At 52.1% G+C, this 12,030-nt stretch overlaps 2 protein-coding genes across 2 annotated transcripts; both read right to left on the bottom strand.

The window, feature by feature from the left end:
- Nucleotides 1-840: 840 nt before the first annotated feature.
- SPBR_05669 (uncharacterized protein) lies at nucleotides 841-3,164 on the bottom strand (the record flags this gene model as incomplete). Its single annotated transcript, XM_040763932.1, has 7 exons — nucleotides 841-1,229; nucleotides 1,317-1,577; nucleotides 1,661-1,867; nucleotides 1,956-2,040; nucleotides 2,125-2,198; nucleotides 2,313-2,622; nucleotides 3,129-3,164. 7 exons carry the CDS (start codon nucleotides 3,162-3,164, stop codon nucleotides 841-843), a joined length of 1,362 nt encoding a protein of 453 aa, XP_040622217.1.
- A 3,255-nt stretch (nucleotides 3,165-6,419) lies between these two features.
- Nucleotides 6,420-8,303, bottom strand: SPBR_05751 (NADH dehydrogenase; the record flags this gene model as incomplete). Its single annotated transcript, XM_040764014.1, has 2 exons — nucleotides 6,420-7,801; nucleotides 7,862-8,303. 2 exons carry the CDS (start codon nucleotides 8,301-8,303, stop codon nucleotides 6,420-6,422), a joined length of 1,824 nt encoding a protein of 607 aa, XP_040622216.1.
- Between the last annotated feature and the right edge of the window lie 3,727 nt (nucleotides 8,304-12,030).

Here is a 12,030-nt window from a genome sequence, read left to right as displayed (position 1 = left end):
GAGTGTCTTTGCATCGGTTTTTGTCGTTTAGTAAACCTTGTTCATGTCCAAAACAACCCATGTTCGCATTTTTGGAAAACTTCTTTATTACTCTGTTATATGTTTTCTTTAGTTTTAATGCTGTCCACGCCAACCATGCTGCCACGCCGCTCCATTTGAACGCCACGCTGCTTCTGCGGTTTGCAATCCATGTATGCTTCCCGAATGGCCGTCGGAAGGGAAATTCGGTAGGAGTCCGGAGAGGAATAAAGAGAGACAATGAAGTATGACCAATGATGGGCTCGATTTATATAAAGTGAAAGCAGGCAAGAAATAATGATTTCGAGTCGAGCAAGCACAGGCAATATAAAACACGTATGCGGCAAGCAAAAAGGCGACAAAAAGGCCATGATATAAATGACAGAGCAAAATCAAAAGCAATAACAAAGATATAGAAACCCCAGAGACACAAGAAAAGAAAAATGAACAAAAAGTGAAGGGGACAAAAAAGGGTACACATAAAACAGAAACAAAAAAAAACGCGTGACCTCTTCTCTTTTGGATCTTCGCCACAATTATAAAATGACAGCACACCAGATGGCTGAATTCCAACCGGCGAGTACCAAGATAAAGCGGCGAGGGGATCTCCGGCTCGTCCGTGAACCATGAACATGCGTTGGTAGTCCGGCCTTCGGTCCAAAAACGTTTGAGAGGGCGAGGTCGAGCTAGATGACAAGACCTGCAGGTAGTTGTAGTTGTTTGCTGCTTGAGGAAGTACTACAATACAGCTGCCTTGTCATGGCCCGTTCTCGTTCTTTCTCGTCACAGATACTTTGTTCCATTCGCTGTCCGGACAAATACCTACTTGGCGGATGCATCAGCGGCAGGCGCCTCGGCACCCGCTGGCTTTGAGGCTTCTGTTGTCTCGGCACCACTGGAACTGTCCTCCACCTTGACTGCGGCGCCATCTGCGGCACCCTCGCTCTTCACGTTGCTCGCCTTGGTCTCGTCCGTCTCATCGTCCGACGAGGCGGACGCCTTGGAGACCTGGCTATCCAGGTCTTTGTCTTCGCGGTCGAACATCTCCGTATCGTCCGAGTCAGTCAGGACCTCGGAACCGTCGCCCAGAAGAATTATTCTTCCCCGGTTGCCGCCGATGCCAAACGATTGTGACCGGTGGTCAGTCTCAATGTCGTAGCCGCTGTCGCTGTCGTCGAAGTTGTGGTGGACGCCCGGGCCGCGAAACTCAGCTGCAGAAAAGAAAAACGCAAGAGGTTAGCTCGAGAATGGGACACCGGGGTGTGTTTGCTTTCAAAGTTCGATAGGTCGCAGCTCACCATACTCAGGCGGGGCACACGGACCATCGCCATCAGCCACCCGCCGGGCGATCTCCTCGTACCACTCCTCCTTTGTCTTGCCACGGAGGATACCGATAATGGACATGGTCATGTTGTCGCAGCCGACGCCGCCGGTCTCGGAGTTGGAGGCAAGGCAGTTGTCCATCATATTTTCGCAAATCTTGTCGAGGTCCTGCTTTGCGGCAATGCCGCGTCTGACGAACTCGACAACAGCCTGCGAGGACTGGCAATCCCAAATACCTTTTATGACGTGTCTTATTAGCATTCTAGCCTTTTTGCCTCTTATTTGGTTTCCGGTTCGTTCTGCTTCTTTCTGGACCTACCGTCGCAAGCAATGACGAGGAACTCATCGTTGTCCGTAAGGTCGTGAACAGTCACGTCGGGATACGCAGTGACAATCTGAAGCTCGGGAGACAGCTCGGCGCTCTTCTTGAATTCGAAATCGCCAATCGCACGGGACAGGGCAAGGTTGCCGTTGACACGACCAAAGTCGACGAAACCGCCGGCAGCCGTGATGCGTGCCTTCTCACCTATATGGAGGGGTAAAAGCAAACGTCAGCAAGAGCCTTTTGCATGTGCGTCTTGGTACATGCAAAAGAAAACAACTACGGAACATACCGTCATTCTGTGGCTTGTGGTCGAACGACAATGGCTTTGCACGACCCTTGACACCGAGAACGGCTCTGGAATCACCGGCATTGGCCTGGAAGAGAGGGTCACGGGTCAGCAATCCGCTAGCAGGCCATAAGCGCGACTCAGAAAAGGGAAATGAAAGACGGAAACTCACGCAATAGATTTTGTCGTCGGTGATGAGGCCGACGCAGGCAGTGCAGCCCGATACCTCCTCCTCATACCTAGGGTCTGCAAACGCTGGGTCAGAAATATTGAATCACCAAGATCCTTGGGGTCCGGAACAAGGCGTGTTGTCCCCTCGTCGGCACTCCCCCTCTTTTCGTTGGACATATAAATTCATACCGTTTAGGATGGCACGGTCAGTAGCCAAAAAGCCGTCCTTGAGGGCTTGCTCGTAATTGCTTTTCTTAAAAGACTCTTGTTTGGCAACGATTTTGTGTACGTTCTCTCCAGCGAACAGGGCTACTTTATCGCCTCCATGGCCATCATATACACCGAAGAAGCTGATTTTCGAGGCGTGGGACTTGGCGGCGAGGGGGAAGTTCTGGAGTAGGTCAAGAACAGTGGTGTGGGCGTCTTCCATGCTGATGCGCCAGCCCTGCATGGCCGACACGCCGTAGAGGAGGCGGTCATCTTCGCCCTTGTCGGACGACTATAAGGCACGGTGGAAAAACCAATTGTTAGTCACAAAGCTCTCCATGTCAACAACTTTCTGACGCTTCCAAAAGACACGCGCGCGCGTTGCAAAAGAAGTGAATCGTCTGTGGTCGTTCGTGGTTGTCGGCGGGGTAGTGAGCGAGATGGGGCGCGTGAGCGTCATAACGGGCGGGGACAGGTGCATGCGTGAAAAAAGCAACCCCAGAGACGGCCCTCAATGACGGGCCAACGACGATATCCGGTCATGGATCGCACAAATGATGAGAAAATTAAGGCTAACGCGGTCGGAAACGGTTGCCAAGTTGCGATGTCTGTGTGTAAAGACCGCGGCGGCAAGACGTAAAACAGCGCACGAGGGCACAAACCGAGCGTGGGGAAAGTGGCGGCAGTACGGCATCGGTCGGAATGGGCGAGAAACAACATGTGCAAAAGAAGCGCAAATGACGAGTCGTACGGCTGCCTCTGCAACTGAGAATGCCAGAGGCAATGAACGGAACGTACCTTGTCGACGATCGGCTCCGATAGTGTTTGACCCATGGTGGACGGAGCGCTTTGTGCGAAATTGAGGAGGATGAAGACGGAGAGAGGGGCTCCTGGGAACCTGGCGAGAACAAAGATGAAAACGGTGTGCGGGGGAGGTTCCTTGTCCTCCTTGCTTGTGGATGAGCACGGAGGTTGTGGTTGCGGATCGGGGGCCGGAGCAGGAGGAAAGGAGAGAAACGCGTCGCGGAGGCGAGATACGAGGAGGGGTGAGGTTCTGGCTGGCGGAGAGACGGAGGGGTGGACTCGCAGGTTTTGGGTGGACCGCGAGGAGGAGGGTTCTGAGGAGAAAGGAAGTGCGGTTTGGTGGAGTGGTGTATTTTTTCGGTTTTAATATTAGGGAATTTAATGTTTTGTCTACCCCTTGTCTAATTTGGTGGACGGCGGCAGGCGAGAAGAGTTTTTCTTGTCCTTCGCGGCTAACAATGACGTTGGGGAGTTTGGGCGCGGTGACCCTTGTGGGATTGGCTGGTGTTGTTAGTAGTGTTAGGCTGGCGCTGGGATGGCGAGCGAGCGGGGTCAGCAGACAACCGAGCGAAGGTCAAAATGGTATATCAATGCCGCCTGGAGCGTGAAGCCAATCGAGCAGGATGGAAGTTGTCTGCAGGTTGAGACGAGTCAGAGCAAATCAGGAGAGAACAAGAAGAAGCATAAAAATGTGACTGGAGAGGAAGAATGTCGAATGATGAGAACGAGAAGGGCAAGGACATTGAGTTGTGGAGTGGAAACGAACAGGCAAGCGATCCAGACGACCAGGCAGATACTGGACCGGTAACGCAGGCAGACGTGCTCTCAAGAATCCAGGAGAAAAATAGGGGAAGAGTTCGTCAGGGCGATGCTAAGCAGCGACCCACAAGAGCGACAGGCTTGTGGATGACGAGGCTATTGGGAATCCCGGTCTGGCCTGGCCGAGATATGCGGGCGTGGGGCTCTGAGACTCGACTCACGGGACAATGCAGCAGGAGACAGATGACAGCAGATGTAGGTTTGTTCAAAAAAGATGAAATATGATCTTGTGGGTAGTGCAATTTCGGGGTTCGTTGTGTTGCCGCTTCTTTCAGGTCTCAACCTGCTCCCATATGGTCGTGTGGATTCGAAGAGTGTCGTGCAGTGGCTCGGTGAGATTCAGTTGTCCTGAGCTGCTGAATGCGAAGTCGAAACAAAAGGGGCTCGAGAAATGATGTCAACTCTTGCGTGGATTCGCATAGCGTAGGTTGTAGCAAACAACGGTTGGGTGGCAAGACTGTCTAAATATCATGACAGATATCCTCGGGCAACAGGTTGGTGTAGGTCTGACGATGTTCGAGCCTGAGGCCTAGCCAGTGAGCGCAGAGGATGTTGGAGAGGGAGAGTGAAGCTCTCGTCAGGACAGGAATTGGTAAAGGGGTAAATCCACGATGTGATGCCCCAATATGTTTTGCGGGGAAGGGGCTACGGAGTGTTTTGTGTTTACAGTTTACATCGCCGGAAACATGCCAAAAACAGAAAGTGAGAGCATCAGGAAGGCCCGATGCTGGTCGCGTGTTGGCTCCTGCCCTTTGATACAGCACAGAATGAGCTGCCACAATGGCGGGATGGACGGTTGGACGGTTGGACGCACAAGCCAAGCGGCCAGATCTTTCCAATGTTTGCGGCATGGGTGGGTGGGTGGCGCTTCCCTGTGGGGTCCGACTTGATCCGGACTGGCTTGGCCTTTCCTCTTGCCCTGGAGAAGCACATTGTATGCATTGTCCGCCACAGTGACACAATCAAGTACTAGTACATAGAGTATGCGCATTTTTACGTCGGTATCCATGTAATAATACTTGTCTACCAAATCGACCTCGCCCTACACCAAGTATTATCAACGCTGTGAGAGCTTCATCCGCAGTGCCCGAAATATATAACAGACTGGCCTTAAATATATTCGTTTGCAAGGCAGACCTTTTTTATCATTTTATGTCATACAAACCGTCGATGGATCCAGCCTGCAAGACAATATCTCGCGTGCTCGAAAACCCTGCACTCGGCTAGAAATCCAAATCCCAGATGAACTTCTTTAAATACGGGCAAGATGTAGAGTTTGGCGCCTCCTTTCCTGGGACTCTAAATAGGATACTGCTTAGACGATTTGTAACAGGGTCTGCAGACTTACAGTGAGATGACCGTATTGCCAGATGGTAATGCCGACACAAGCAGCGATGTGACCGAGCTGTGCCGATGTGCTGTGTACGACCACTCTGCGTGTCTTTGAGATATGAATCTGAAGAAGAATATACATTCGTCGAAAACTATGTCACCAGAGAAAGCCGGACGTGTGAGCGGATACTGTCAAGGAGGAGAAGGAAGCGGCCGGCCAGGTCTACACATGGTCAGGTCCTCTAGACCGGAGAGGCTTTGAAACCAGTTTCTTCGCCCTAGACGAAAATGGATGCCCATGGTACTGGAATACGCGGCAAGATCTTGCCACAAACATATCAACGGCCCTGCACGTATCAGCTTCTAGTGCGGCCTTGATCCCTCCGTCGACCGATATCATTCAGTAAGTCATAAACAGCAGGAGCGTGACGTCGAAGACGACGTTTTGATAGACAGCTCCATCGTCGAAGAGATAGCAGCAGCCGGCACAGGCAGCTGGCGAGAGGAGTTGGCGACTGAGTCAAGCACAAAACCGTCGACATGCTCGCTTTTCCTCAGCGCCACTTGTATCCCTTAGTGATGCTGCCTTGGCAACTGGTAATTTGTTCCGAAAGATAGAGGGTCTTGAAAGTGCGCGAGATATAAGGGCCGAGTTCGTGGCCTGGTGATAGTTCCGATAGACACCTGGAGTAAGGGGCCACAAAAGGAAACAAGTAAGAAAAGGAGGGCTCAAGTAGCATTGCTTGTTCGGCACCGTGACCAAAATAAATTACAAAAAAATCACCTTCCAAATATTGCATTGGGTGAGATTTGCTCAGGTGGGCAAACAAGGCTGTTTGCTACCTGTGCACTAATGTTGAACTCGAAAATTAGATCTAACACATGTGACCAAGAACGATAAACTCATGTTAGATAGAATGGAAGAAGCCATCGGCCAGCTCAAGGCGTTATGAATGACGCCCCCCAAAAATGAACCTCTTAAGAACACGTTAAAACCGTGAGGAAGATAAAAAATAAAACGCAGAGGGAACGATAACAAGGGAACAGGAAAAGTCTATAGAAAACGGGCACGAACAAACAAACAGCCGTAGTAGATATCGCATCGACAAAAAGCTCAGAACGACCAAAACTAAATTACTCCCGGGAAATATCACGACCGAACAGCTTCGACTTGAACCAGTCGTTCAGCACCAGCAGACGGTTGCGTGTGCTGAAGACCATGGACAGGTAGGCGGAGCGCCAGAAGTAGTAGGTCATCGTTCCACCCGAGGCAACGTTGCCGTTGAACCAGCTGACATCAGCAACAGCCTTCTCGCTGCCAATGTAGGCGAGACTACCCTGGTGCGAGTAGTGGAAGGGCTTGATGTCCTTGACGCGCAAAAGCTTGCGCTCCGTCTCCTCAATCTCGCGGCTGACGGCGGCCGAGTCAACGCCGGGCTTCAGGTTCAGCGACGAGCTCAGGGTCTGAATGCGCTCCTCGAGCGCGGCCGTCTTGGCCATGTTGTTGAACAGGCGGGCAAGGAAGTTGCCCTCTTGCGACGCGACCTGGGCGGTTGGGGCGTAGCCGGCAACGGCGCAGTCGCCGACGGCCCAAATGTCACGGGCACCCTGCACCACAAGGTACTCGTTGACGGCCAGGCCGCGGCGCGAGTCCTTCTGGGCGGGAATGCTCGACATCATGTCGCGAACGAGCGGGCGCAGGGTGTTACCGGTGGCCCAGACGAGCAGCCCGTAGGGGAAGGTGACGCGCTCCTTGGTGCCGTCGGGCTTGGAGACCTCGGCCTCGACAGCCTTCTCGGTCACCTTCTTGACCATGGTCTTGGTGTGGATGGCAATCTCCTCCTCCTTGAATGTGCTCTCGGTGTACTCAATCAACTGCTTAGAGAAGCTCGGCAGGACGTTGGGAAGAGCCTCAATCAGGGTCACACGGAAGCGGTCGGCAATGTCGGGAATCAGCTTGCGGATGTCGTCCTCGAAGAAATCGCGGAGCTCGCCGGCGAACTCGACGCCCGTCGGGCCACCACCAACGACAACCATGTGCAGCAGGCGGTCAATTTCAGCCTCGGGCTGGTCCTTGAAAGCGGCAGTCTCGACGCAGTCCATGATCTTCTTGCGAATTTGCTGGGCATCGCCAATCTCCTTGAGGAAGCACGAGTTCTCGCGCACGCCGGGTATACCGAACGTGGCGTTCTCAGCCCCGACACCAACAACGAGCATGTCGTAGGGGACCTCGGTCTCGCTGGTATCGCCGCGAATGTCAGAGTTGTCGCGGATCTTGACAATCTTGCGGGTGACATCGACGGAGCTCGCCTCAGCCTCGTAGAAGGTCACGGGGCCCTTCTTGGAGCGGCATATAGTGCGGATGGGCTCCATGATGGAGCGGTGCTCAATCAGGCCAGTGGTGCAGGAAGGAAGCAGAGGGGTGAACAGGAAGTAGTTGCGAGGCGAGATGACAACGACGTTGTAGTTTTCGGTGTCGAGCTTCTTGAGCAGAGAGACAGAACCCCAGCCGGTGCCTATCCCAAGTTAGTGATGCACAGTTAGTGCAGGGGCAGGGTCAGGGCTAGACGACGCACCCAGAATCACCAGCGTCTTCTTGCTGGGGTCGCGAGCCACCTGCGGCTCAGGGTTGCGATCCTGGTAGACGTCGTAGCCGACGTAGACGATGCCGCCCAGCAGGGAGATGTAAGTCAACCGCCAAATCCAGCGGAAGGCCGACCGCACCTTGCTGCGCTTGGGCGCAGGTAGATCACCCCCGGCACCGGGAGCCTCGGACGCATATTGTCTGGCGAACTGGCGCGACAGCGCAGCACCGGACAGGGCAGCACCGGCGACGCGGCCGCGAGTCGCAGCCGAAGACCTTTCAGACCGTAGTAATGGCGACGCGGTAGTGTTCGTCGTCGTGGCTATCCGGCGAACCTGCTGTCTCGGCTGCTGGAGCTGGTTGAGCTTGAGCAGCCGCGCGCTCAGCGGGCGCGAGCTTGCTGGTCGGCTCAGAGCTGGCGCGAGAGACGCCATTTTTCAGATCAATTGGGGACGAAATTGACGATGGAAAAGTGGCGCTGGGGAAAGGGAGGGGGGAGAGAAAGGAGCAGAGAGGGGAGGGGAATGGTCACTACAAAGTGACGAGGTAGGACCGGTTGATAAGAAACAGTTGAAAAGGGGAGCGCGACTGCACCTGCTTTCTGAGCCAAGAAAAAAAAAATCCATGAAAGCCGGCAGCCGCGACCCAAGAAACAAGAAAACCGCGCTAATTAAAAAAATAGTTTATTCGAATGCCAAAGGCTAAAATCCGATCTCAGCTCTTTTTTGCCTTTTTGGTCAGCGAGTGCCTCCGCTTCAGACTCTGGCAGTAGCGCATCGCAATTCGACGGCGGCGCCCTGTTCGTGTTAGCCCCTTTCATTGATGACACAGATTTTTTCAGAGGTTTTCGATTTTCGAGGTGGATGTCCATTGCGCCTTCCTTTAAGCGCTTTCCTCGAGCCTGTGACGTGAAGGCATGAGCGACTGCCTTTTCAGCAATGTTTACACATGGATCAATCTGCGTCTCTTTTTCTGTTTCAGGCAGGCTCCACGCCGTGGCATCCACCAAAGCTCCAGTTGCCAACTCACCCAGCACGGCCCGTGTGAACAACAGGGAAAAGGCAACGCCGATAGCTAGGGCTGCGCCAAATGCTAGAGGGCTTATTTTCATGCAGATGTCACAAGCGAGCGAGCAACATCCGCCTCTGTTGGAGATCGTGAGGGCGGCAGGCGGCCAATCTACTCTGTATTGTTGGCAGCTTCCTTCCGTCTCGCTGCGTGTGGGTCCGCGTCGGCATCCGTGCACAATTTTACCTTGTGAAAAATTAGGGAAGGCACCACCCAGCAAGAGTGTCCGAATTTCCGTAAAAAATGCGAAATTCGCCTAAAGGATGACGCTTTGCAAGAGAACCAGGAAGGCGCGGCCTTGTTTGACTACTGGCCCAGACCGTTGTCTCCGAATATTCATCGTCCGTTGTGCGACGTAATAATACTGCAGATATGTATGGTGTAATTACACAGGGAAAGCGCAATCCTCGGACACATGGGCAAGCGCCCCTTGCACGTTACTTTCCGCCGTTCTGTCTGCGAAAACACCCGAATGCCCCTTCCGTATCTTCACGAGCCTTGTTCACAAGCAAGGAAAGAAGGTAGACAGGAAAGAGCGAAGCATATGCGAACATGTGCGGCCCTGGCTCGGGCAGTAAAGGGTAGAGTGGCATGAACATCTGCCAAATTTCACGTGGGGGAGGTGATATGAAGCTAAACATGGTAAATCTCAAAAAGAGAAAGCGGCTATCGAGCACCAATTGCTTCTCACCGGCCGCCCTCCGAGTCTGACCTACCATGCGCCCGGACTGCCGCCATCCAACGAACGGGCCTGGGAAGAACATAATCAAAAATTACGCGAAATAAACGGGGTATTGGAGCAAAAAAAATTGACAGCTGATGGATCCTTTCTTGGCCGACAGGGCTGAAGTGTTCAAATATACCGCAGTGAGAAAATAAATGTCGCTGCAAATGAGCGTTAGAATAAGAGACAGGCAAAAGAGAGAGAGAAAGTGCCAATTCCGCGTAGCCGCAACGGTCGCCGCAATTCTCGCTGCGATATCGAGTCCGTCACGCGTCGTTCCGCAGCGGTCGCCCCGACACGCGCGTTTTGATCGAAATGAGGTTCAACGGCGACAATTTATGAGCATTTAGTTATGCAATGGAAATTGATTTGCTATTGTGAAAAGGTCGAGGAATTGCCCAAACCGCCGGGTTTCCCAGTGGATACCTCCGCCAGTGAGGCCTTTCTAGTGAGGCTGAAGGCGTGTCCGTCGGTCGTGCCCGTGCTTATCTACGGCGGTGATAATTCTCTTTCCACGTACCGTGGAATTGTCCATGGAACAACGACGCACAGCCAGCCTTGTTTTTCGGTGTCGACCGAGACACTTAGCAAAGCGCTATTTTACGACGGTGAACCAGCGAGTGAGGTTTGTTTAACGTATATTACGTCTACTTATTGTGACCAAACCTATATGTTTCCAATTTAAAGCAAAAGCTGCTCGAAACAGAAAAAGGAAACATATGACAAGGGACGACAACGAATTGCATCTGCACCTGCAAAAAAGCATAACTACGACTCTAACTTCAATGCTATGATGCAAACAATATCGTATTCATGCGAATATCCAAAGGCCAAGACGGAATCACGACAGTTGGCTCCAGTTTCGTGTCCAAAAGATGGCATGTAGGTTAACACACATTGCCCCGGATATCGGGACAAGGGGTCGCGGGTTTATGAAGATAGCAATACGTCGATGAGGCATTCCGCACCGGCTGTTTGGTGCCCCGGAATTGGAGTTGTCGATATCGAAGATTGGCACCGTCTCCACCGAACCACAGTGCATTTGACGGTAAAATAAAGACCCCTTCGGAACTTAGCCCGGGAAATTGTCCACCTAAATAGCTATTTGTCGGGCATTGGTAGATATACCCGGTCTGGCTTGCGTTCAAAAATACACCGCTGAACTATATCCGGTGTGCCGTTGTCGTCGTACTCGATGAATAAAGTATAACCCGTATATCGTCCGAGATACGCGGAATAAGGGACCGGTACCATATCTGATGACCGGATACATACTGTCGTTGCAAAACACAAAACATCACGTACCAGGAAGCCACTTCATAATAAAACGCAACATACTCGTACTGTAGTCCCGTCAATACGGTAGCTTAATGCGACGGAGAAAATTTCGAAGCTCCACATGCATCCTTATTGGCTTCCAAGGTGAAAGTGATGAGGTGAAGTGAGAACAACCGCCGTGGATGAAAGAAGGACCAGACTTTTGACTCTTGAGGGAGGAGGCATCATAGAGCATATAGCCGCCCGGCCCAAGCTCGGACGCTGTCACGGAATGGCTCGGCATATATGTATACTTGTTTTATGTTGTTAATACGACACTTTTGCTAGTAAATCGAAAACCCAAGAAAGCGAGAAATCGCCGGCCCCTTATATGGGCCTCGGCGACCTCTTGAGACATGCCTAGAGTGAGCCTTGCTACACTCCATAGAGAAAACAGCAGAAGAAGGTCGAGGGAGGCTTTTGGACAGACAAATACTTTTGCAGAAAGAGAGAGAACCATTGGATGTTGACGATTTGGGAATACTGAAGGCAACTTCAACCCAAGTTTGGACCATCTGACCTAACCCGCAGCCCTCTTGATAACAAATCAAGGGTCATATGAGGAGACGTGATGTACCGGAGCAGAGTGACAGAATTTCCGGATGGTTCTATCTTCTTTTAGGCTTTTCTTTTCAGTACTCCGAGTCTTTGTTTTCAAAGGAAATGTCTTGGCCGGCCCCTAACATGACCTTCGATGGCGCATAACGCGGGCTATATAAAATAATCACGATCCAGTCCGCACACCCACTGCGACAGTCTCACCTGAACCACTCTTTTCTTCTGTTATTTCTAACTCCGCCTTTAACAATTATCCGTTTTCAAACCTACTGATCGACTGTGCTTCACGTCTCTATATCTCTGCTTGAAATTTGAGCATCAGACGTAATCTTTCTTCCCCTCTCTGTGTCTCCTCGCACGCAAAAAGATGCGGTACAAGGGGGATCAGCCACCTCCGACAGGGCAGTCCAAGCCCAGACATGGTAATCCTTGGTACATGCAATCCTGGTGGCTTTGCTTCTTATACTTTAAAACCACACAGAAGCCAAGCCTTT

The sequence above is a fragment of the Sporothrix brasiliensis genome (assembly GCF_000820605.1).
Source record: "Sporothrix brasiliensis 5110 chromosome Unknown Cont15, whole genome shotgun sequence".
In the NCBI taxonomy this organism is placed as follows: domain Eukaryota; kingdom Fungi; phylum Ascomycota; class Sordariomycetes; order Ophiostomatales; family Ophiostomataceae; genus Sporothrix; species Sporothrix brasiliensis.
Note: the sequence above shows the minus strand (reverse complement) of the source record. Positions and strands in the feature narration are given on the sequence as shown.